Source organism: Micromys minutus (genome assembly GCF_963924665.1).
Source record: "Micromys minutus genome assembly, chromosome: 6".
Classification (NCBI taxonomy): domain Eukaryota; kingdom Metazoa; phylum Chordata; class Mammalia; order Rodentia; family Muridae; genus Micromys; species Micromys minutus.
The window spans coordinates 40504542-40526850 of NC_137975.1; the positions used below are offsets into that span (position 1 = coordinate 40504542).

Genomic DNA, 22309 nt, shown 5'->3' on the forward strand with positions numbered 1-22309 from the left:
AGAAAAAAAATAAAGAAATAAATCTGGCTTAGGTTTCATATCTTCCCCTGCCGTTTGCATAACCCATATAAAATAAAATCTATATGTTACAAAATAGGATTTCTTTTAATATATATTTTTCTTTTTGTAAAATTATATGTATTTAAATACATTTGAAATGTTGCTCTAGGTAAATTAGAATTTTTTTTCTAATACTATGAAAAGGCAAGAGTTTTTCTGGTCAGCATACATTTTCTATTTACTTTGTCCTTTTCACGGCACCCCAGACATTTATGATTCAAGGGTGATTTGGCATTATTCAGCACTACTACTCTGAAGTGCAAACAGGGTTGGATTAGCGTACTATATTAGAGGGAAGTACTTATAACAATGCTATACTTTCTCTTGCTGATTAGAACATAGCCATTTGTCACTAATTACTAGAGACATATTCTAAACTTAAGAAAGGATTTTTAAAAGGAGTGATGTTTCCTGTTGGTTTTGAATTTTTTTACACTTTACTCTACCGTGACACCACAATATAGAAATAGAATTACTCTGGAACAAACTACAAATACATTTACACAATTTGTGACAACTTAGCTGTCTACCTAGAGAACCAAAACAGTTTGATGAGCAATGTGATTACAAATCTTGTCCCAGACGTTCGATTTCTTCAATGAGGAAGTCGATGTCTTGGTGAGTTGCTGCAGGGTTTGAGATGACCATGCGGAAGAAGTTGACCTTGTCTCCTAAGGGTTGGTAGCTGACCATTGTGGTCCCATACTCCATCATTCTGGCTTTGATCACTGGCGCCACCTGTGGGAAAGACCACATCAGTGCAATGACTTTCTCTCCTGGACCTCCTTTATGTTATGCAATGCTGGTGTATTATGGCGGTGCACCCCACAGCAAGTGACGTTTTTAGTTGTTAAACAGGACCACAATTTTCTCTTGAAGTAAATGCTTCAAGTTTTCATGAGATCAGTAAATAAAAGATAGATTAAAATGTTAAAAACCTTAAATATAATAAGAGACTAGCCACCTTGATGCTTTGTTAGTTTTTGCCGGGAATGGGAATAATCTTGTTCCAAGGTTAAATGGTTTAACACTACTAAACTGAAGAGACTTTCACCACGGAAAAGGCAAAGTCATTGAAAGAAAGCATTGTTAATAAAAATGTTTATGAGGGGCAAGCCTTAGTATCAAGTGATGGGTAAAAGTAGCAGACAGAAGTGCTGGAGAGATAGATCAGTGGGTGAGTGCACTTGCTTGAAAATATGAGAACCTTTGCTCTCCTAACACCCATGTAATAAAGCCAGGAGTACATGGTACATGCTTCTAAAAAACAGGGTGCATGCCTGTAACACCGAGGCTCTAGGGAGGAGACAGGCTGGTCATGAAGCTTGCTGGCCAGCCAGCCTATTTGAAATGGAAAGCTTCGGATTCCCCTAAGAGCCCTGTATCAGAAGATTAAGTAGGGGCTGGAGAAGTGGCTCAGGAGTTAAGAGCACTGACTGTCCCTCCAGAGGACCCAGGTTCAATTCCCAGCACCTACAAGGCAGCTCACACCTGTAACTCCAGGTTCCGGGGATCCCACACCCTCCCACAGACATACATGCTGGCAAACACCAATGTGCATAAACATTTTTAAAGATGTATTTATTTTATGTATATGAGCATGCTGTATGAGTGCAGCAGCAGAGGGCATCAGATCCAGTGACAGATGGTTGCTGGGAATTGAACCTATGACCTCTGGAAGAGCAGCCAGTGCTCTTAACACACTGAACTATCTCTCCAGCCCTACATTAAAAATGTTTTTTTAAAAAAGGAATCATAAAAGATTTAAAAAAAAAGAAGAAGTCAGAGGGCAATGGAGTAATGCCCAGTGCCTTCTTTTAGCTCCCCCCAAAAGGGCGTGCCCCCTACTAACACACAAATGCACAAAAAAAAAAAATAAGTAAACACACTTCTGTCAGCATCTTGTGGTTCTAACTTTTCTCGTTTCTTTTCCTTCTCTTTTCACATTGTTTTCACTTACAAGTATTTTGAGTAAACAACCCAAGGCTTTGCTGATGTGAAGACTTATTTAGGAGTGAACAGCTGACCCCACAAGACTTCATATACAGAGGAACATCTGGGGACAAGACCACAGTGCTTCTGTTAATCTGTTCCATTGCAACTTCATGGGTTTTCTTCACTGTTTCAAATTAAGTCCATGTTCTCCAGCTCCTCAAATCAGCCCTTTGTCATCAGCTCCAAGAATTCATCTTCAAGTGCTCACCAAAATGAGTCTTCAACTCTGACAAGGCCATTTACTAAATATTCTTTGAACCATCTGTATTTTTTTGTCATTTCATGCCGATCATCAGTCATACCATGGTATGTTATCCCAGTCCACATGAGCCCTTTTCTGCCCGCCATCAACTGACTTCTTCTGAGTTGTAACTACAGGACCTTAAACATTAAAAAATTATATTAAGAAATCCTAATTTCTTAACTGGCTGGAAGGTAGGCATCTACCTTTTCATTCTTTTGTTTCCTAACACGGTGCAGGAAACAGCAGAGGGCTTCCCGAACATTAGCAGACATGGCCGCAGCGTGAGAAGAGCAGCTTGCTAATAAGCACATTTTAGTTGCATCTAATCAGATGCACATTCTTCCACATGAATTTGCCACTGGATTTTATGTATGCAGCATCTGATCTTTGATGTCCATTACAAAGATACAGCCAGAAAGGAGAAGCCAGAGATTCTTTCCACTTGTGTGAGATGTACATGGTCACAGACTCAGTTGAAAATGAGGACCATCACGTACATTACCTCTTCATAATTAAACTGCACTTCTTCCCGAGGAGGGTACTGTTTATGAAATAACATTTGTTTCCTCCTGAGAAGGCTACTGTTCATGAAATAACATGTAGTTATCTTGAAAATGTATTTTCATTACATGTTAAAAAGCTTTTGTGTTTAAATCTTAGAAATGTATGAATGCTGTCAAGGAGACATCCCGTAATGTCAAAACCTTGCCAAGTGAGTTTTTCATTACTCCACAGAAGACGTTTCAAAGTCATCTCATATATGAGACCAAGTTATTTCTTTACTAATTTGCTATTAAACCCTTCTGTTGGCCTTTTGAAAATCATCAATTCGTGGAGGACTATAATACTGCTAAAATAGATGCAGGTAATGCTCAGTGAGTTACTGGATGCACACCTTTAATCCCAGGATTTAGGAGGCAGAGTCAGGTGGATCTTTTATAAGTTCTAGGCCAGACGGGCTACATAGTGAGTTCTAGGCCAGCCTCTTAGACAACTAAAAACGCATCTACCAGATCCTCATCTTTACATCCTCAGGAAGCAGTGGATGGGCATTAGTCATCACCGCTTCTGTTATCTGGATATTTGTTTCCTACCAGTGAACTCTTAGGAAAGGCTCTTTAAATTTGGTAAAAGTTCTTTTCCCTTATGCAAGAAAGTATGTGAGAAGTACCTTCTATAGGCTGAACATTGTGTCTCCTCAAATTTCTCTCTTACAATCATAATTCTTAAGGAGATGGGGGACCTTGGGAAACTCTGCCTTAATAATTAACACCCTAGAGAAGGTGAAAAGGCTGCTGATGGAGCAGGAAGTAGGCCCTCAGCAGATATGGAATCTGCTGACTTCTTGATCTCAGATTTCTCAGCCCCTGAACTGTGAAAAATCAATTTCTGTTGTTCATAAACCACCTAAGCTATAGCAATTCATTGGACTGCAAGCCCCAAAGCCACCCTTTTGATGATTTTTGAATAATACATCTCTGAAATGGGCAAATTCTTGGCCTTGTCTTGTTCAAAAGTGAATTTTGCTCTCTTTCCAACATGCAGGTACACACATGCATATATCCACACATATTCATTTGCATGTATACCTGAACATGTACTTTCATATACAACATACACTGACAAATTAAAAGAAATAAAAGCCACATGTGAGTTTCATCCTGCTGAAGAATGTGGTCCCAGACTGCTAAAGGGCAGATATTAATATTTTAAAAAGTCTCCTGAGGGGTTTTCATCTACAGCAGTGGTTCTCAACCTGTTGGTCGTGACCCCTTTGGAGTCACATATTAGATACCCTGCATATCACATATTTACACTGAAATGCATCAGTAGCAAAATTATAGTTATGAAGTAGCAGTGAAATGATTTTATGCTTGAGGACCACCCCAACATAAGGAACACGGTTGAAGGGTTGAAGCATTAGGAATGTTGAGAACCACTGCTCTACAGGAATCCTTTACTTCCCTTTTCATAGAAGGGAATAAATTATTCCAGAAGGTCAATGAGCTAAGTCAATTCTTAGCAGTAGGGAATACAAGCCTGACTAACCTGGCTGTGCCTTCAGCCTCCTGGCGTCACTGAAACAAGGCCTATAACAACTAACCTTCTGAGGTTCATGAGTAAGTGATGGGTGGCCCTGGCTTCCCATTCCTACAGCACTGTGAGAAATAGACTCTGCCGTCCTCTCCCTTTGGTGTGCACCATAAAGTAAACTTCATCCATATGTAAGTGTTAGGAGATGGTAGAGATTGAAGATAAAAAAAACAAAAACAAAACAAAACAACAACAACAACAAAAAAAAACCAAAACAAAAGCAAAACAACAAAAACCTGCAGAGTTTTATTTTCTTTCTAACCAGCAGAGACTTTAGAGCTCTTATGCTCTGGAGTCAGCCTTACTGAGCAATTTGGGGAACATTACATTTTCCCACAGTCAATCAATAAAATGGGAGAGCAACAGTGCTCGGCCACATCGACTCACATGAGCTGCCATGAGTCTTTAAGTCACCTAAAGCCTGGGGCACACAGTACACCCTGTGAATGGTAGTTGTTAAGATAATGGCTCCTTCTACTGTGTACACTGAATCTTGGTATCTCAAAAGGGTCTTTTCCTTTCCTTTCCTTTCTTTCTTTCTCTCTCTCTTTCTTTCTTTTTTCCTTCCTCCTTTCCTTCTTTTTCCTTCCTTCCTTCCCTTGCTCCCTTCTTCCCTCCCCTTCCCTTCCTCCCTCCCTTTTCCTTTCTTCTTTCTTTCTTTCTTTCTTTCTTTCTTTCTTTCTTCCTTCCTTCCTTCCTTCCTTCCTTTCTTTCTTTCTTTCTTTCTTTCTTTCTTTTTTTCTGTTTCTTTTGACTGAAACTTTCTCATACTTGAAGTTAGTTTTATACTTCTGAGTATCCATTTCCCTTCAAAAACCAGTGACCTTCAAGGACAGTTTTTGGTGTTTTCTGAATGTCAGTAAAGATTGTCACCCAATCAATTATTTTAGGACATCATAAACTCTCTCTCTTGGAACAAGCAAATGAAATTGTGAAAAGTTAGGGAATAATGGCTTTATACATCTGGGCTTTGTAAGAGCTCATGGAGGAGATGGGTCCAGGCTCTAGCTGGTACTCCCTACAAAGATTTTGCATGTCATAAAGAAGATACACAGACCAAACTCTCAGCACCTACTTTTGAGAGGCGGCTCATTCTCTCTTCATTGTCTTCCAGAACACGCAAACTAGGAGGTACAAACCAGAAGCAGACATTTGTGTGCTGAGGCTAAAAAGAAGAAAATAGAATTAAGGCCTGGTCTAAAATTTCAAGGATGGTTCAAATGAACTGTTCCTTCCAGTTCAGAAGACAATCCCTGGATTTAAATGAGTAATTGCTTTTGGAACATCTCCCTTTCACATTCTTCAGAGTTGTGCGTTCAATCTTTATTCCAGCCTGAAAGAGCCATTCTACCATCTATTGCATCCCCTTGTCATGGTCACACTTAGCCAGAGAGCACATTACTGGTGCCAGAAAATGCCAGGGGTAAAGACTGGGATTAAAGCCGCTCATGGTGATTGTTGAAATGTGAACACATACCTTCCCATCAAATACCATTTCATATCCTTCTCTGTTTTTTATGATATTGTATAAATACTCTGCCAGCTCCAAACACTTATCAATATGTGCTTCAAACCCAGTAGTCCCCTACAAAAGAGAGGAAGGAAAAAAGTGTTAGACAGACTGAGCCTGTGGGTAGCTCTCAGATAGAAATGAGGGAACAGCATGAGTCCTCTGGAGAGTGGCAGTCATTCTGCCATTTCCAGGCCTGCCACTTTGACACCCCTTAGACAAGGTTGCTCCTAGAGGCTTTTCTGTCAATTACTCTCCTTTAATTCTCCCCCCAAGGTGTGTTTGTTCCTTTTCATTAAGAGGCCCTACCGTTGACTCCCTTTGTTCCCTGGGCTTCATTCCCTAGGCAATTATTTTGATTACTCAAGGGGAAAATTTGCCTCTGCAGCTCATAGATGCAATCATGGAAGCCATTAATAACAGAAGGGCTGGGCTAGTCTTTTCCTGCAGATAAGAAAGAAGCCTTGTGGTGCCTCCCCCATGTGCCTGCTTGGCCCTTACTCATGATGTAAATTATCCATCCCTGAAACACCCTCTATGCCTCAGGAACAATCAGTCGCTTGCTGAGTGTCAGTTGATCAGACAAATGAGTCTTAGGAAGGCTGTCACTGTGCCTAGCTTTTTGGTGTCCTCCTCGGTAGTGATGCGTGCCTCACAGCAGCTGGGTACATAAGCTATCAGCAGCTTTTATTTCTCAGTTCTGGAAATCTTGCATCTGGACTTATGCAAAACAGTACAACTGCCTTGAACCAGAGCTATCTAACCAATGTCTGGGCGCACTAGAAAACTGATTTCCAAAATACCTTTCCTCTGCTAGTTTCTGTATTTGCTAAGTGCAAATGGAAATCTCAGGAAAGAGGTTAATGCTCCTGGAAGTGGTACATGACCTTATCCAGCATGGAACTCAGAAGAAGCAACTGTAGGTATAATAGTTAAAATGGGCATGTTTCTTATTGCCCAAAAGGAAGACCCAACCCAGCCCATGTAAAGCATGCTTCAGAATGAGCTATATCACAGAAATGAGATAGGTTCAAAAAATGTTGTTACTGAAGTGGTGTTCTCCTATCTATTCTTCCTCATTATTCTTTTTTAGATGAAGTCCTAATTCTCCTTTGAATGGAAAAAAAATACCATCATGAACCCAGTGAGTACTGAGTATTACCCAGTGAGGTAAGAGAGTATTGCTAAGAGTTTGAGACCAGCCTGTCTTTAAAATAGGATCTTGTCTCAAATCCATGTAACCATTATGGGCAAATTTTCTATGGTTGTTCCTGCAGGGGAGGTTTGATTTCTGTGACAAGCATGGCAAAGGAGCTTTTGATGGGATAACTATCCTCACTTCGGTCTATGTTGACAGATTGTGCTTAGTATTTCGAGAACTATTATCATGTTGTCTTAAGACAAAAATGAAGCTTTAAGTTAGTTGGAAGGCAAATGGAAAATTGTTCCATTTGGGTGCCCAGACATTTGAAGCTTTGTGCAACAAATGGAAGGATGCTCTTAAGTCTTGCAGCTTGTCCTTGCCCTTTCACCTCTGTGGAGTCTTTTATGTCAGGACAGGAAAAGCTGGCTCCCTTAACCTTCATCTCAGGGGTTGACCTGCTCCTGCTGTTTGATCCAATCATGATCTTTTTAAAGTTACTCTTCTAAGAACCAAGGGCCACCTCAGGAGTTGAGGTTTAAGGAGCTAGTGCAGCATGAGCTTATGTAAATACACTTTAAGGAAAACACTGAAGGAGAAAGAAACAAAAGAATGGTGTATGAGAGAAGAGAGAACTTCCACTCTACTTACAGATAAATCTTTCTTAACTTACTATTTGACAATTCATCAGTGAAATAAATCTACTAACTTTAAAGGCTGATTGGGAACCCACCACAATATTGATGTTTCCTCCTCCAAATTAAAGTGTTGTGACCAAATGACCAAATCTTATGCTAAGGAATGGGGACTGCTTATATGTTTTCAGCAGACTCTTAACTTCTGCTTTTGTTTCGGTTTTGGCTTTGTGAGATAGGGTCTTCTTCGTGTAGCTTTGTCTGGCTTCTGACTTGCTATACAGAACAGGCTGGTCACGAACTTACAGTGACTCTTCTGCTCCCGAGTGCTAGAATTACAAGCATATGCTTTCAAGGGTGGTGTGGTGGGTGCTGTCAAGATCTAAAAGGTAGAGTCCCAGCAAACAACACCCTTACCAGACTCAGTGGTAACACTTCCAAACAGTTTGAGAAAACCGAGTGGGTAAATATTGTAAAGGAGACGGCCCGAGGACATGCTATCCTGGGAACCATATCAGAGTTCTTCGAACTTAAACTTGTCTCTGTTGAGAATAGGCTTAAAGAAGATTCTACAAAACACCTATGGACTATACTGTTCCTCTATCAGTGAAAGATTTCCTCTTTTCTTCTTGGTCATCTCACGTGTATCTAAGCTATCTAAGTTTTTCCCTGTATATGGAAAAACGTCCTAGAACAGTCTGTGGAGTTTGTTACTAAGGACAGTTTCTACGTCTTTACGAAGGCCCTTCTTGCTTGCCTTCATCCTGGAAGGGAACATGTCTGCCGATAAGTTGCTTACTTCAATCTATGAAACTAGGCCTGTTGCCCACTGTGTAGATAGTGATAGCACAGAGTCAGATGTGTAGAGGCCTCTTGGCCAAACACACAGGAAGGGCATTCCTGCATCCCCTTCAGTTACCCCCTTGCTCATTTTCCTTTGAGTTCCCTGGTATAGACTTTCAGTTTTTGTAGTATAGCTCTGGACATTGTTTGATTTCGTGATTTGTAGACTGATAGTCTAGTAAAAATGAAACTCTGCACCTCACAAAGCAACCCCCTCCACACACACAAAAGATATGAAAGTGGAATTTGGGCTTGAGATTTGGAGGGTTGAAGGGACAAATTAAAGGGTGGAGGTACAAGTGGGACCACAATGGATTATATACATACATAAAACAGTCAAAGAATAAACTAATAAAATATGGCTTCTGACCTGTTCAGCCTCCTTACATTTAACACAACTGTTAGTCTCCAGAAGGCTGCAAAGAGGCCTTACCCGTACTGTACACAGAAATGATCTGGTTGGCAGAGGAAAAATCATCACCTAGGTAAAATTTGAAGTACACAGGACCCCAGAAAATACATAAATATATCAATTTTTTACAATTCATAAAAAATACGTAGATAAATAAAAATCAGAGTGGGATGCTCATTTTCTGGAAGATTTTCTGGAGTTTTGAAAATTATTTTCTCATTAGAAGTCATCCACTAGAGTGGTCATGGTCATAAGTAGTAATGGTAGCAAGTGGTCATTGTAATAAGTGGTCAGGGAAACATGTGGCCATGGAAGGCATTTTCCTTCCAGTTTCTTCTAAAACATACTAATCTACACAGGCAACCAGTTATCAAGATGATTCATCTACCAAGATGGAGACAGGGGTGCATAAAATAAACCAAATAACAGCAAGAATGACAACAGTAAGAGGTGCTTCTTAAAAAAAATCAGGGTGTTCTGCTAGATGCATCAAAATGGGTCTTTGAGTTTAGAGAGTTTCAGAAAGCCTAGGATGTGAAAGGACACAACAGTGGGTATAATCATGTGCTTATCCATGAAGAACACACCTGTGCAGACACGGGTTTAAAAAGAATTCCCTGTGTAACTTTTCATTTAGCAATCGTGTTTTTAAAACTGTGTCAGACAGGTTTTCTTTTCTTTAGTTATCGTTCAGCTGGCCTGGCCTCACCTTTGCTCTCCACATGAGCCATAATTTAAAAACATCGACGTGGCGTCCACACTGCAAGGCCTTGTCTCCCGTGTCATAGGACAGGTCATAGTGCTTATCTTGCTGAAAGAGGTAGGAAGCGTGCATCTGGTTGCAGCTCTGCATCAGTCCCTACAGGAGCAAAGAGAAAATTCAGGATTCACTCCTTAGCATTGCATTGTGGATAATTGTTAAGAAAGAAAAATCATAGGGCCTAAATGTTCTTGTATCTTTTAGAAGAAAAACACAGCAAGAATTCAGTAGGAAGAGAGTCTAGGCAAGCACGGTCGGTTGATTCTGTGGGATGAAGGCTCAGGTGGCAGCCTACCAGAAGCTAACAGGGACACACTTACACTTTGGTTTTCTTCTTCATTTTTAAGAAATACATAAACATATCAATTTCTTACCATTAATAAAAAATAGGTAGATAAATAAAAATCAGAGTGGGATACTCATTTTCTGGAAGATCGTCTTGATCTAGTTTTGTTGTACCTAAACATTTCAGAAATCTAATACTTGGAAGATAGAAGTAGGAGAGTTGCTTCAAGTTTGAGCTCATCTTTGTTTACACAGTGAGTTCCAGGTCAGCCAAGATTACATAGCAAGATCACCCTTTTAAAGAGGAAGGTGAGGAGAAAGAGGAAAAGAATGGGAGGAAGAGGCTTCAGAACCTTGCAGGTTCTTTGTTTTTTAAGATTTATTTTATGTGTGTGGACAGGCTTCTTGCATGTATAGCTGTGTATTTGTGCCCAAAGAAACCAGAAATGACTATTAGATTCCTGGGAACTGAAGATGCAAATGATTGTTGGCTACTGTGTGGGTGCTGGGAATCAGGCCTGGCTCCTCTGAAAGTTTAGCTAGTATGCCTAACCTTTATCTAATCTCTCCAGCCCCAATTGGTTTATCCAGTGTAGTTACTGTGGTTCTTCTAGCACTTTTTCTCCCCTGTAATTATCAGACTCTGAGCACTTATTTTTACATATTAAAATGTAAAAAACATCCAGAGCTGCCGCAATCCAGAGTTGAACATAAATGAGCAATTTTTCCCATCTCCTGTTCCTTTCCCAAGGGTCAGGCTTAGAGATTCCATTTTCACATTTAGTGGCTTATGGTAGGAGTAAAGGAGAGTTTCCCGTCAGTGACCATGAATTTGCCCAAGCACCATAACCCTATTCTAGAAATAGGCAGAGAAGTTATTGCTCCTTAGAATGGCAAATGACTCATGCTTCTGACTACAATAGCATCTCGTGTCTCTTACTGGAAACCCCACCACGATTCAATTTATCACATCTGCTGGAAGCTTTTCATTCTTCTGTCAGCTACTGTGTAATTGTGATTTCATAAAAGCTTTGGCATTTGGTTTTTTTTTTTCTCTTGTGACTCATGACAAGAGAAGAAAAGACCAAAATGGGATCACTGAGCTGGAGAAGAACCTGGAGCCTTTTAAAGAATCCAAACCAAAATTCAGAGCAATACAGACAGAGCACTTGATACACAATAGAATCGACTCCACTTTCAGCTTGGGCTTCACGTTATATAAACTCCATCTTTGGAAATAAGACAAAAAAAAAATATAATGTGTTTGTATTAGAGCAAGAGGAAGGCATTGAATCCGAAGAAGAAAATCCCTTTACAGACTAATAAGGTGTATCATTATACTAGGCACCTGGATTTTGTTTCATGGGCACAATAATTTTGTACCACTTTCCCCCTGGCATCAAGAGCTCAAAAGTACTTGTGATCAGCACTAAAGGAAAGAATGGAGGAACTTATGGGATGGTGGATGGGTCAGACCAGCCCTCAATGTTCATGACTGACACTGGAACGACCAGGCTCACCATGGAAGCAAATGGTAATGAGCTAATGTCCTGCTTCTGAGCAAGGAAACAGTCAAAGACTACCGTTTTCCAAACAAGTCCAAATACATGAGTGCTACTCACAACAGAAGTCTCAAGTTCAAAGACTTAGGAACCTATATATTTAAATATCAGTTGTTTAGATATTATGATGTATAACAGAATATTACAGGCTTCAATAATCCCTTGAAGTACCAGGATTTGTTTTAAACTCTCATCAATATATCTCAACCTTTTTAAAACTGAAGATTTTTTTTTCTCACCAGAGAATATTTACTGCAATTTTATGTGATGCCATTGTTCATTGTAGTCCAAGGGTTTGTGTGTGTGTGTGTGTGTGTGTGTATGATCAGAACATCATATGCTATTGGATTTGAAAGAGAGCTTAGCATTGACCTGCTTCTTTCTTGTCTTTAATTATATTTATATATATAATTACATATATATATATATATATATATATATATATATATATATATATATATATATATATCAATGTGTGAGCTGATTAGATTGGCCTGTGGAAAAGTCTTTGGGCACATTTTCTTTATTAATGATCAAAATAGGAGGGCTCAACCCAATGAAGATGGTGCCACACTGGGCAGGTGTTCCTAGGTCGTGTAAAAAAAGTAGACTGAGAGCCATGGAGATCATCTTCTCCAGTAGCTGGGCCCACCCACATTAATCAATTGTAGGTATTTATAGTATTCTTTACTGTGACAAGTTTCACTCAATAAGATCTCATGTATAATTTTGCATCAAGAGAAGTGCAGACCCTGCAGAGCTGTCTAACCAGTGGTTAAGTGGAGATACCAATTTTCTTGTATCACATATACACTTCTTTGGTCTCACTGGTGTTTTTTGTAGTACATATTGAAGTTCCATGTACTTTTCACATGTCTTAGCAATAAGTGAAATGAGCCTGTCTCTTCAAGCTCAAGCTTAGCCTAGTCAGTTTTAGCCTTCATTTGATGTAGTCTTTCCTTGCTATGCTCCAATTCTTCCCATTTGGAACAGGAATATTTATTTTGTGCCATTGTAGAGGCTCACAACTGAGATACGACTTTGAGTCACTGAAGAGACTTTGGACAATAGACAACAAATGTTGAAACTGTTGGGTTACAGCTTTGAACTCTCTGTACTTTGTGTTAGAAGATAGCCATGAGTATCTGGAGGCCATGGAGAGAATGCTATGGTTTGAATGTGAAACATCCCTCCATAGACATATGATTGAAACCTTGGTTCTTTGGACGGTAGTGCTTTAGAAAGAAATGGCTCACTCAGGGTAGGCCTGGAGGGTTATAGTCTAGCCCCACTTCTGCCTGTGCATTTGTGTTCTGCAGAGACTGGAGGCAGTGAGGTATCCCAGCCACATGCCATACTTCCCCTGCCAATGTACCTTCCACATCAGGATGGACTGACATTGTGACATTGTCTGATGGACTGACAATCTGACATTGTGAGCCAATGTAAACCCTCCTTCCTTTAAATATATCCTTATCAAGTATTCAGTCACAGCGATGAGAAAATCAATTAATAGCAATCTCTTTTAGGTGGGACTAGCTGCCCTAGTCTATAAACCACAGCCTGTATCTGATTTAGTCTATCTTCTCCCCTGCTCTCATATGAATTGGAGAAATACCTCGATATCTCAAATTGTCAATGAGTATTTTGCAAGGAAATGGGTTAGGTGCCAAGACACAAGACTCTGTCCTAGATAGCATCAGATTGTCAGGTCTTTGTTTCCAGTACAGCATATAATCAGATTCAGATTGACTTGCAGTTCTCTTTTTGGCTTGCTGCAACAGGATGCAAACCACTACCAAACATCTGGCGGAGACATACATAATGAAGATTTATTCTCTCTTTTCAAGTAATGAGGCTGAAGTCTACATGTGCTTGGTAGATGGTGAAAAGGTAATTTTACAATGTGTTCCTCCCAATTTTGTAGGGGATTTTGTCTTCAGTTTGTGTCCATATTTTAATTTATTTGATGAAGTCGCAGAAGGCATGCTGCTTAAATTAATAGCTATGAAGAATAATGGAAAGTAAAAGAAATAGCCATGCCCTTTGACCCAAAAATTCCTCTTAAAGGAACGATTAATTAAAAAAGTGATAAAGATACATACTTAAGGACTCTATCAGCGACTAGATATTATGTGATAGAATATTGAAAGACCATTAAATGAAGTTTTGAAATAATCATGTTTGTCCTAGAATGTTAAATATAGAATGTATGTATATACCATATATCTTGAATGTATAAAATGAATATATATATAAATATAGATATATAGATATAACATATGCACTTCCACAAAATTGTGGGAGAATATATTTAAAGATATCAATAATATTTACCACTAAATAACAGGATTTTGAGTGAGCCTAAATTTATGTACATATTCTAAAAGAAGTGAAATATTATTAAAACAAGTTAAATATTTAAAAGTCATGATACTAAAATATAGTACCATGATTTTAACACGATAAAAATTTAATTAGGATGAAGTGAAACTCCTTGGTTTAATCTTTTCTTTCATTTGCTTGGTTTTGTTGTTTGTTTCTTGACAGGGTCTGGCTCTGCAGCCCAGGCTGAACTTGAACCATAGAAATGCTACTTCAGTCTCCTTAGTGCTAGGAACCCTACACCTGGCTCTTTGCTTTGCTTTTGTTAAAAATGTAACAATGAATGTAAGGTGAGGACCATGACTGCATCCCAGAACCAAGAAGGGATATGTAGAGATGTTGGCCAACAGCAAGAATCTATCTCAGACTTTGCAAACATCTAAGTACCTTGAATAAAAGTGGACATCACTTTTTCTCAATGTGATAAATACATTTGCAGATGGATTAAATTTACATTCTGAATATGACATTCAAATTTAAATATGAGATATATAAATAAATACGCATATATAAACACACATATATATGTAAATCCTAACACTAACTTTAATTCTTTATTGTGTGTACATTTCCTATGGTAAAACATACATTTCATATTTCCAAAACCAAGTGGTAGATTTAATTTTCTGAGATGGGAATGTAGAAGGTCTCTGTATTGGGAGTCTGAGCTGAGGAAAGAAGTTTGAAGAAAACATGCAGGTGAAGTCAAGGTCTCAGTTCTGAAGGCTGAGAGTTTAGTCTTCCTCTCCCTTCTAGGTATCTAATCCTGTCCCTTCATAGAGAGGTCAGCAGGGCTCCTGTGGGAAGTGTGAGCACCTGGATCTCATTAGAGATCACTGACTGCATGAGAAGTTACATCTGCCCCTGGACTGGCTCAAGAGTCAAGAAAAGCTTACCTCCTCTCTAACCAGGAGAGCCGAACATTGCAAGGGGACACCCATCATCTTGTGGGGATTCCATGTCACAGAGTTGGCCCTAAAAGACAATCATAGGAGAGAGTGGCATCCCATGTCAAGCTCAGATTACCGAGGTTCTGCCCCTCAGAACTTCCAGTTTACTGTTCCTTTCCCATGCCCCAGGATGACATTCCATCTCCTTCCACTGTTCAGAGACGGGTGGAGAGCAGTGCCTCACTCCCTTCTTGGCACCTCCAATGAAAACATACGTCTGCCTGTATGGTGGTCTCAGGACCCTCAGGGGGACTGAGACACAATTCAGTGTCTTTAGCCACTATTGCCAGGCACTGAAAGAGTCACCCTTGAGCTTCTGTTGCCCCTGCTTCTCACTTTGTTGCAGTGGCCTGCATGAGGAAACATTACTGCATTGATCCTTTTTTTGATGGCATTTGTCTTCCTGATGTGTCCCTCTAGAGGCTTTTGCCACCCCCCCCCCATGCTGTGTGTGTTGTTCTGTTCATGGCCCATACAGCAGATGTTCTGCTTTCTTCTCCCTCTTCTTTTCTTCTCTCCTCTCTTCCTATTTTTTCCTCCTTGACATAGGGTCTCACTACAAAGCCTATGATGATTCAAAGTTGCTGCCCTCATGTCTCAGCCTCCTGAGTACAGAGGTTACGGGTATGGCTGCCCATACCTGTCTTACAGCAGAGTTTCCAATAAAATTTGTCCCCATTCCTATGCAGCGCTATGTTCCTTCAGCAACTGTGCCTCTAAGAGGCACAACTCAGGGACTTACACTACATTATGACCATGGTTCATATTTCTTTAATAATAATTACAATTAGCTTAATCTGGGTAGTCTTAACTGACCCCACCCCCAACCTTGGCATTGGGATTATTTCACAGTTTTGTTTATAGTCTCTGTCTCTCTTGGTCCTAAATTGTCAGCACCCTTGACCTCTTTTCCTAAAGCTCAAATTCTAAACCACAGCACATGTCTATCGATGCCTCAGGGTGGCCTGTGTTCAGCCTGTGTCCCTTCCCTTCCTTTACTGTCTCCATAACACAGATTGCTTCTTGGTCTCTGAATGGTCTATTCAGCTCTTGGGCCTGTCCTGCTACTTCCTCTTCTTGGTTTCATTTGGTTTAATTTTATTTGTCCCTAGATCCTGATTCTTAAAATGTCTTTGAAGCCCTATTTATGTTCCTTTAAAATCTCTCCCTTACTCCCACGGTGCTACTCCAACCTTTCCCTTCAGTGCCCAGAGAAAGCAACTGTTTCCACAAAATTCCATATTCATCAAGCAAGCTCAATGCTTACCATGATGATTTGTATAGAAAACCCACAGGAGGAAGGAAGGCAGCAAACCTGCCCATAGCAGCTGTGTCCAAGGGGCCCTAACTTGCTGCTCCCTTAACTTTCCTATCAGGGTATGAGGGCCTCGGGAAGAAATGATGAACAATGGTATTTATTGGACCCGGGATCTTATTTAAGCCAATGAAGAATCCAGCTCAGGCGTTCATGGCATCCAGACCCCGGGTGAATTATATTTGTGGAAGATATTCTGTCAACTTCATAGACAGGATTTCTGTATTTCTACCACTGTTCTGCCTTACCTTTGCATGGAAGGCTATAAGCATACCCTACCCCCCAATCAGACAGAACTCAACATTTTTCAAGTACATTTACCAAACATCTCTGCTTTCCAAATGGAACACTCTTCTTTCATTTCTGCCCCTCACTGGATGATGCTACGAAACAGAGACGATGCCTGGCACATGTTGCCTGGAATGGTGAGATCTAGGAAGGACCATTTCTTATCGTCTGATAAGGACCATCTTCCGTATCAGAATGCTTGCTTTGGCTCTCAAGTAGGATCAAAGGCAATTACTGATGCTGTTTCTGTTTTACTGCAAACCTCAGAGAGTCATTAAATCTCCTGGAAGAAGGGACTGAAGAGTTGGTTTGCAATATCAGACATGCTCTAGAGTATTTAGGATCCTAGCAGACCTTCTTGACTACACTGGCTCTAGCAGAAAGAGTCATCTGAAGGATTTTGTTTGTTCCCAAACAGGATTCTGCAAAGTGTTTTGCCATTACACTGTGAATGTCACTAAGAAATTCCCTGAAACCACAGAGAAGCAATATGTCATGGATATTGTTTTTTTACATCTAGAATGTTCCATAAGCTGTAGCTTGTGATAAAGAAAGTTTATTTCTCCAATTTAGGCACATTTCTTTGCTAAAATTAAGCCCACATGCAATTGTGCTCCAGCAGTTTCCAATAGTTTTGTGATATTATTCACCGAAGAGATTGCACATCGTGCTAAGAAACTGCACTGGTTACCTTCTGCTTCATGTGCTCAGAGCACGACACAGCAGTGGCCTTACTTCACAGGATTCCATTCTTGGCTATTACACTTGGTAAATTTAGTTATAACCTGGGTTTGAGAATTATGGCCACCAGAACACAAAGGACTCCATGTTCCAAGATGAATACCCTGAGTTTTTCTTTCAAACAATAGTCTTCAGTAGAAAAGAATGTGGGTGTTTGTTTTTCTGAGGCTCCAGGTAGGTAATTTAGCAAGCTTTCAAGTGGTGGTGGTGGGGTGCTCCATGGTTTTCTGCACTTGCAGCGTGAGGAGGTATTAAAGGAAGTACAAAAGATGCTTATATTTTCTGTCAGTCAAAAACAACCAGAGAATAGAAGGTATTGTGCACTGGCCACTTCTGAGAGCACATGAGTTCAATTCTTCGTAGGCATGTATTGTCTTTGGGTTCTAGCCAAACTTAGGTGGAAGGTCATCTGTCCTCATCTCCCCTCACCCATAAGCCTTGGAGTCAGCACAAGGATAGTGCTAGTGACTTAACCCTGCCTTCTTTCAAAATCTAAGGCTTCTTCTGACAGAAGACTCAGGAACTGTCATCTCATGACATGGGGCTTGGCTACTTGGTCCTGACTTTTCCACAGGTTTATTTCTACAAATTAAACAGCACATTCCTAGCTCTATTCTCAACCTCCTCCTCTCCATCAACACCCATGGGTTCTGTACAGGCCTATGAGCAGGCTGGGTATCACACAGATCCTCTCTGGTCTGGCCTTTCTTTGTGCTGACAGATGCTCCCAAGCTTCCAAAGCCTCTTCTCCAGTCCTGAAATGGAACTTGTGCCAAGAGGTCTAGGGGCAGAGCCAGGGCGAAGCTTTTCCTGGGCAGTATCTGCAGGCTTGGCAGGGCACAGTAGGCAGTTGGCAGCCTCTGATGAATTAAGGCTTCCTTTGTTGTCTGGAATGTCAGAACTCACAACTGTAGCTGACCTGGTTGACTGGCTGGGTTGTGATGGGAAAACAGGTTGCCCTTTACATGTGCTGCAGAAACACAGCCTGAGGCCATATTTTGCAGTTTGCATTTCCCCCCTTGGACCTCAATATGTTTTATGCTAATCAAATATCACTTTCTTTGTGTTCTGCAGCCTTTCAGAGTGGTCTGCTGCACTAGCTCCAAATAGAAGCTACTTACTGCATCAATCCGAGCTATGTCAGAGAAAAGGGTCAGGGTGGAATGAAGCCGGAAGAATGACGTCATGGGCACGTCTTACTTCTACACAGCTGGCTATACCTAATCCCAAAGGTAACTGACTTCCAGCATTACAAAGGACAAGATGCTTACCTGCTTTGATCAAACTATGTATTGCTTTCCTTAAAACATGTTCTTATGGTAACATGAAAGTGATAGATCTTCTCTCTATATAAATGTGGACAGCCTTCAGGTTTTAAAATCATGGTATTTGATTCCAAGATGGGAGGAATAGACTCTAAAGAAAAACTCCACTTTTGAAAGACATTCTCCAAAGGTTACATCACAGACTAGGAAATTACACTTACCTCTCCACCCCACTCAGCTTCCACTTGTGTTTCCGGGACATCAGTAAGCCTCCACCCCACGCAGCCTGTAAAAGCAAAACAGATGAGGAAGGATGTAGCACTTTTTTATGAGCTAGATTTCTAGTTTAGTGTCTTCCATATTAATGGATGCTATCCTATGAAAATGACCTGCATAGTTCTATGTTGAGTAAAAGTGTGGATCACCTTCGCCTAGTGGGAGGGCTTTAAATTTCAAGGTTGAGGCCTCTAGTCCTATCTTATATTTGCATATTACATGTTCATAATTGTGGAGCCAAATTGGAGACACATTTCCCTAGTCCGCATGAACTAGAAAAAAAGAGCCACCCCATCCCCTGCTGTGGTCTGAAAGTTGTTCCTTTGGAGACCCCATGCTTTAGAATGATAAAGCCTATGGTTGCCACAGTTGAAGTAGATAAGATGGGGTGGGGAATCATTAAACAGGTCCCATGTTGAGTGCCAGAATGACCCATGTCAATCAATGCTTCCTGCAGTTTTAGATTACAAGAGCATGAAGAGTTTGCACCTGGATGTAAAACAACTTATCACTTCCTTATAGGGAGAAGATACAACAGCACCAGATTGGCTGATTTAATCCTTGTGCTTAGTTGCTGACGATTTGTGATCGGCTGTTTACCACAAACATTTTATCTCATTATGGATCACTAGCAAGAACTTTGCAGATGGCAACTGATCGTCAAGCCACACAAAGTAACATGCTCAATGAAAATCCCTTCAACCTTGTACAAATAGACATATTTTATTGAAAATGGTGGTATACTTCCATATGTTGGTACCTTATATTAAAACATCTCAAATATAGTTCAGCTTCTTAGTTGACCAAGTTAACATATTGGAAATTTGTTTTTTTTTTTTTCACCGAATACATAATTTTTTAACTTGAAGCTGAGTTTTATAATCCTACAGATTTTTGTTACAAATATAAATTCTAACTATACCTACAAAGGAGACTATGTATGTATGAATATTTGTGTGATTTTTACTCAGGGATATTATGGGTCAACAAATTGAGAACCAAGTGTTCAGCTCAAGTATTGGCCATGTCGAGAATATTTTCATGTTGGGAATCTTAATGGATAATCAGTCTCAGACTGTTTCCGGCCAATATTACACTGTGTAAGTTCTGTACCTCTGAAAACTTTAAAAGCTGAGATGCTACCATTCTAAATATAGTAAGAGAGAGGGGATGCAAATTGCATTCAATGAGTTTGATCTAAAGAAAAAGTACAAAGGTGTTTAGTGGGTAGTCTCAGGGTTGGGGGGTACTTACATCCACATGCATCCAGATCTTATACTTTTTGCAGATGTCAGCTACAGCCAAGAGAGGATCAAAAGCCCCATACACAGTGGTTCCAGCTGTGGCACTCACCAGGAAAGGAACAAATCCCTACAAATCCAAGAAAGCCCCAATTGTGTAAAAACAGAGTGGTGGACTTATTTACTCATTTAATTTTTGAGACAAGGTTTTGCTACAAAGCCCAGAGTCAGTTGGAACTCAGTATGTAGTGTGGCCTCAGTATGAGACAATCCTCCCAGCTCAGCTCCAGTGCAGGAACTTTTGGAACGGGCACCACAGTAGGAGTTGAGGTTTCTTTTAGACAGCAGATTGGAAACATGGGGACTCTCCCCTGCCATATACATTGTCTTGATCATCACAAGAGCTGTCAGCACTCCAGATTAGCCAAATCAATGACTCATCCAAGATTCTGAAGTGTTCAGTAGCTGCCCCTGACAGCTGTCCTGTGACAGTAGCAACAGCACTGGAGGTTTCCAGTGATGTCCCCTAGTCATTTGCACACTCTAGGTAGATTGACTTTTCACTTTCTTTGCTCATTTTCCAGTCTTTCTTCTTCATAGCCAGGTGCCTGAGTTTAACTCCTTTCTTAGCATGGGCAGGAGGGAAGGATGGGAGAGAGAGGGACTCTGCCAGCCCGTGCTCCTATGGAGAATAGGTCAAGTGATTCATTCAGGGTTATAGAGGGGAGAGTTTCACATGGGGCTAACCATTCTCCAAGCCAAGGCAACATGAAAATTAATTTAAATAATAGCAAATGGCTGAGGCTCCAAGAGGGTAGAAGAAAGTCACAGACAGGATTAGAATAGTCCTACTTGGCTGCCCTCACTGTCCCCATTGTCCTGATGTCAGCCCCAACAACATGGGGCTTTGTGCTGTGTGCAGGCTTTGGTTATCCTGTAGGCTTGCTGCATTGCGGCACTGCACACCCTCACCAAACATGCCTAGGCCAATGAGTTCCCAGTTAGTCATAATCTGGCTCAGTGTGTAAGTCCATTATGCATGTCTTGTGCATACATGTTCTACAGGATATTTTATGTATTATATGTGTCTGTAGTGTGCATTGCAACATTGTATGAAATGTAAGATCTGAATATGGAACCAACTGCTCAAGTGTCATGCCAATGAAAACACCAAATAAACCTTGAACAGTGAAAGAAAACCTACATGATGATTGCATAAAAATTCCATATTCTTGTTAGATCTTGGTGATAAAGATTTGGATCCTTTTTAAAAAACAAAACCTAAGTGACCCTTTTTATGCTGTAGATCAAAATACACATTGCTATGGGTCAAAGGTCACTATAAACTTACTTTCTGTTTGACTTCAAGGATTCTTCTTTCAAGGTCAGATGGGATCATTTTCCCTCTGTAAGGAAAAAAGAATATATGTTGGTTTGTCTGGACAAGTTTGCTTTGCTGTCTTTAGAGCATGTGGAACCTCAAAATGGTCAGCACCAACTCATGTCATTAACTCATGCCCAATGAATATAGCTCGTTGGCTGTCTCTTTTCAGTAGATGGAACTATTACTGAGATCTACAGCTGGGAAAATGCAGAGAAAAAGTGACTGTGACCAAGTCCATCAGATAAACCTACAATGCCACCTTTACACCCAAGGCTCCAGGGAAATCTCAGAAGAGAAAACAGAGCCATTGTGAAGATCAGAGGCTCTGTTGATAGTGTCCTCTAGACATGATAGAGAAACGCACCCTTGGAATCTCAACAATATGGTTGCTCAAACAATGCTGGTATAATAGCCTCTCCACCTTTTGATTCTATAATTAACTGGATTATTTTGGCACACCAATGCTTAATATGTAGCATGCCCAAAAGACTACCCAAATACTACTTTAAAATGTGTATTCCATGGCTTCATTCAATTTTAGGAATTTTAAATCAGTAGGTCATTATAGAGTAAGGATTAAGTTATTGAAAAATATTTATAAGCAAGCACTTTTTAGACATTCAGATGTCATTTTATGATTTGCAGTACAAGGTGACCGAACAGTTTACACTCCAGGGTTTCTCCTATGCTAACATGGGAGGGAAAAATAGATAGGCCAATGTATAGGAAGCTGTATTTATAACATGCACCCAGGTGATTCTGATGCAAATAGACCTAGGTTCACATGTAGAGAAATAATGCTTTAGAAATATACACTCATCCTGGGTATCACTGTAGTAAATAACAAGCCAGCTAAAGGCTTTTCATGTGAGCCATAGCTCAGAGCCTTTGTGGCCATCAGGAAGCAAGCAAGCAGAAGGGGC

At 40.3% G+C, this 22309-nt stretch overlaps 1 protein-coding gene across 1 annotated transcript in view; it reads right to left on the bottom strand.

The window, feature by feature from the left end:
- Positions 1-624: 624 nt before the first annotated feature.
- GAD2 (glutamate decarboxylase 2) overlaps positions 625-22309 on the bottom strand; it is a gene marked incomplete at both ends in the record, with an annotated part of 60920 nt that continues 39235 nt past the window's right edge. Inside the window, 8 exons of the mRNA XM_080917865.1 lie at positions 625-798; positions 5469-5558; positions 5871-5978; positions 9644-9793; positions 14823-14901; positions 18707-18771; positions 20016-20132; positions 21354-21408. Coding sequence (XP_080773991.1) covers positions 625-798; positions 5469-5558; positions 5871-5978; positions 9644-9793; positions 14823-14901; positions 18707-18771; positions 20016-20132; positions 21354-21408 — 838 coding nt within the window. The remainder of the gene's footprint in view (positions 799-5468; positions 5559-5870; positions 5979-9643; positions 9794-14822; positions 14902-18706; positions 18772-20015; positions 20133-21353; positions 21409-22309) is intronic.